Raw genomic sequence first — 2,523 nt, 5'->3', positions numbered from 1 at the left:
AGTGAGCATAATAAATATATATGTGCACAATGAGAGACCTGTGAAATTTATAAGTCAAGCACTCCAAAAGATGTAAAAATAAATCACAGGCTTAAGAATTATGTTAGGTGACTTTAATAGGTGTCTCTGGAAAAGACAGATCACGGGGAAACAAGGTTAGAGATATAAATAGTACAGTTGGATGGCTTGACCTGATAGACATTTCCAGAGCTCTCCACACAAGTGCAAAACAAATTCACATTCTTTTCAAGCCCACATGGCACATACTCAAAGATAGACAACATGCTGGGACACAAGTTGAACCTGTGTAAATTCAGGCACATAGACATCATACAGACTTTGCTCTCCAAGCACTATGTCATAAGCTGGAAATCAACAAAGGGATGATTAAGAAAACAAGCAAACAATTGGAGGATGAATAATTCTCTATTGCAAAAGGAATGTGTACTGCCCCAGATCAAAGAGGAAACAGGAAGTTTCTAGAATCCAAGGAAAATGAAAATACAACGTACCAAATCCTTTGGGACACAGCAAAGGCATTTATCAGAGGAAGCTTCATAACAATACAGGCACACATGAAAAAGGAAGAGATACTTATGGTTGATATTTTATTACAAAATTACACCAATTAGAGCAGTGTCAACAGGACAATCCTACCGATAGCAAAAGGAAAGAAATAATCAAAATCAGGACTGAGATTCAGGAAGGGAAAAAAATAAAAGTATGGAAAAAATTAATACAGCTGAAAGTTGGTTCTTTGAAATGATTAACAGAATCGGCCGACTGCTGGCAAAACTAATTAAAGAAAGGAAGGAACAAATTTAAATAGCGAGAATGAGGGATGAAACAGGGAACTTTACAACAGACCCTAATGGAGTCAAAAGGAGAATTACACAGTACTATGAAGGCAGTACTCCAATAAATTCAACAACTTGGAAGAAATGGACAAATACGAGGGAAAAAAAACCCTCTCTAGACTATCCCAGATGGATGTCAAGAATGTCAACAGACCCATAGCAATGGAAGGAATAGGCAAGTTTATCAAGGGACTACCGACAGCAAATCCCCTGGGCCAGATGGCTTCACAGTAGAATTCTACCAAGCATTCAGGGAAGAACTGACACCAATCCTATACAAACTCTTCCAGAACATAGAAAAAGATGGCAAACTCCCAAACTCTTTCTATGAAGCTACTATAACTCTGATACCTAAAGTGGGCATGGATCCCACAAGTATTGAGTACTACGGACCAATATTCCTAATGAACATCGATGCAAAAATCTTTAACAAAATACTGGGCAATAGAATACAAAAGCATATATAAAAAATAATTCACCGTGAGCAAGTCGGATTCATACCAGGGATCCAGGGATGATTCAACATACAAAAGACCATTAGTGTTATTGGCTACACTTACATGAAAAATGATAACCACATTCTAATATCAATAGATGCAGAAAAAGCATTTGACAACATCCAATACCCATTCCTGTTTAAGATACTCAAGAAGACATGTGTGGAAGGAAAATTCCTCAATATTATGCAATCTATATACGAAAGACTAACAGCCAATGTGGTAGTCAATGGAGAAAGGACAAAAACAATCCCACTGAAAAAGGGACGTCCCCTGTCCCCACTCGTATTTAACATCCTACTGGAGGTCCTAGCTAACAACCTAAGGCAAAGAAAAGACACCAAAGGTCTTCATCTGGGGAAGGAAGAGGGGAAACTATCATTATTTACCAATGATAGGATTTTATATGTTGAAAATCCACAAAACTCCACAAGTGGAATGGGGGAAGTGATAGAGGAATAGTCTTGGGGATCCAACTAGCGTCCGTAAACCTGCTCTCTTGCGTGACTGTGAGCTCTGTCCCACATGTTCCTGCGACTCTGTCCAATATCTCTTAATGTGACCCCTTTCAGAACAATTGGTCTCGACAATCGGGCACCATCTAGTTCTTCGGGTCTCAGGATTGTTCCTGGGAACTTTCTGAAGCCCCTTCATATTTCATTGCCGACTTTCTGTCTGATTCTTTTATCCACTATCGAAGGTGGGATATTAAAATCTCTAACTAGTGTTCTTGACCAACATCAATCAGGAGGACCCACAAACCAGCACCTCTTTCCCCTCAGGCCCTCTCTGATACTGGGCCCTAAGCTTACGCCAACTGACCTGGCCCAGCAACCCTGGTACTAATGCCAGTTCTTTATTGGGCCAAGAAATGGGACTGCTTTCCACCAAGAGGCCCAGGGAGCATGAGCCGGCTGGGCTTCTTGAAGGAGGGGCTGCATCTGGAGTCATTTGAATTTCTGTAGAACCTCGCAGATTCTTTCTTTGACCCTCGGATCCAGCGTGGAGCAGTCCCACTCCGCCAACTTCGACAGGCGGTCATGGGCCTCAGAGAAGAGGCCTGAGCCTATGGTCAGCTCCACTCTCATGCGCCATTCAGCCAGCTTGGAGCTGTGGAGGAAGACGTTGTAGTTACCCCCCATGGGCTGTGGACAGACAAAGAGAAAGGG

At 41.7% G+C, this 2,523-nt stretch overlaps 1 protein-coding gene across 3 annotated transcripts in view; it reads right to left on the bottom strand.

Annotated features, from left to right (window-relative positions):
- Positions 1–2,523, bottom strand: part of GSTT4 (glutathione S-transferase theta 4) — a 30,094-nt gene that overhangs the window by 20,140 nt on the left and 7,431 nt on the right. The window contains exon 5 of one of the 3 annotated variants that reach the window (XM_030885474.1): positions 2,302–2,499. The exons of the other annotated variants lie outside the window; for them this stretch is intronic. Coding sequence (XP_030741334.1) covers positions 2,302–2,499 — 198 coding nt within the window. Of the gene's footprint in view, positions 1–2,301; positions 2,500–2,523 lie in introns of those variants that run through there. 3 annotated transcript variants of the gene reach the window in all.

This window comes from Echinops telfairi, unplaced genomic scaffold (assembly GCF_000313985.2).
Source record: "Echinops telfairi isolate 266 unplaced genomic scaffold, ASM31398v2 ScPeMD7_29;HRSCAF=101, whole genome shotgun sequence".
Classification (NCBI taxonomy): Eukaryota; Metazoa; Chordata; class Mammalia; order Afrosoricida; family Tenrecidae; genus Echinops; species Echinops telfairi.
Note: the sequence above shows the minus strand (reverse complement) of the source record. Positions and strands in the feature narration are given on the sequence as shown.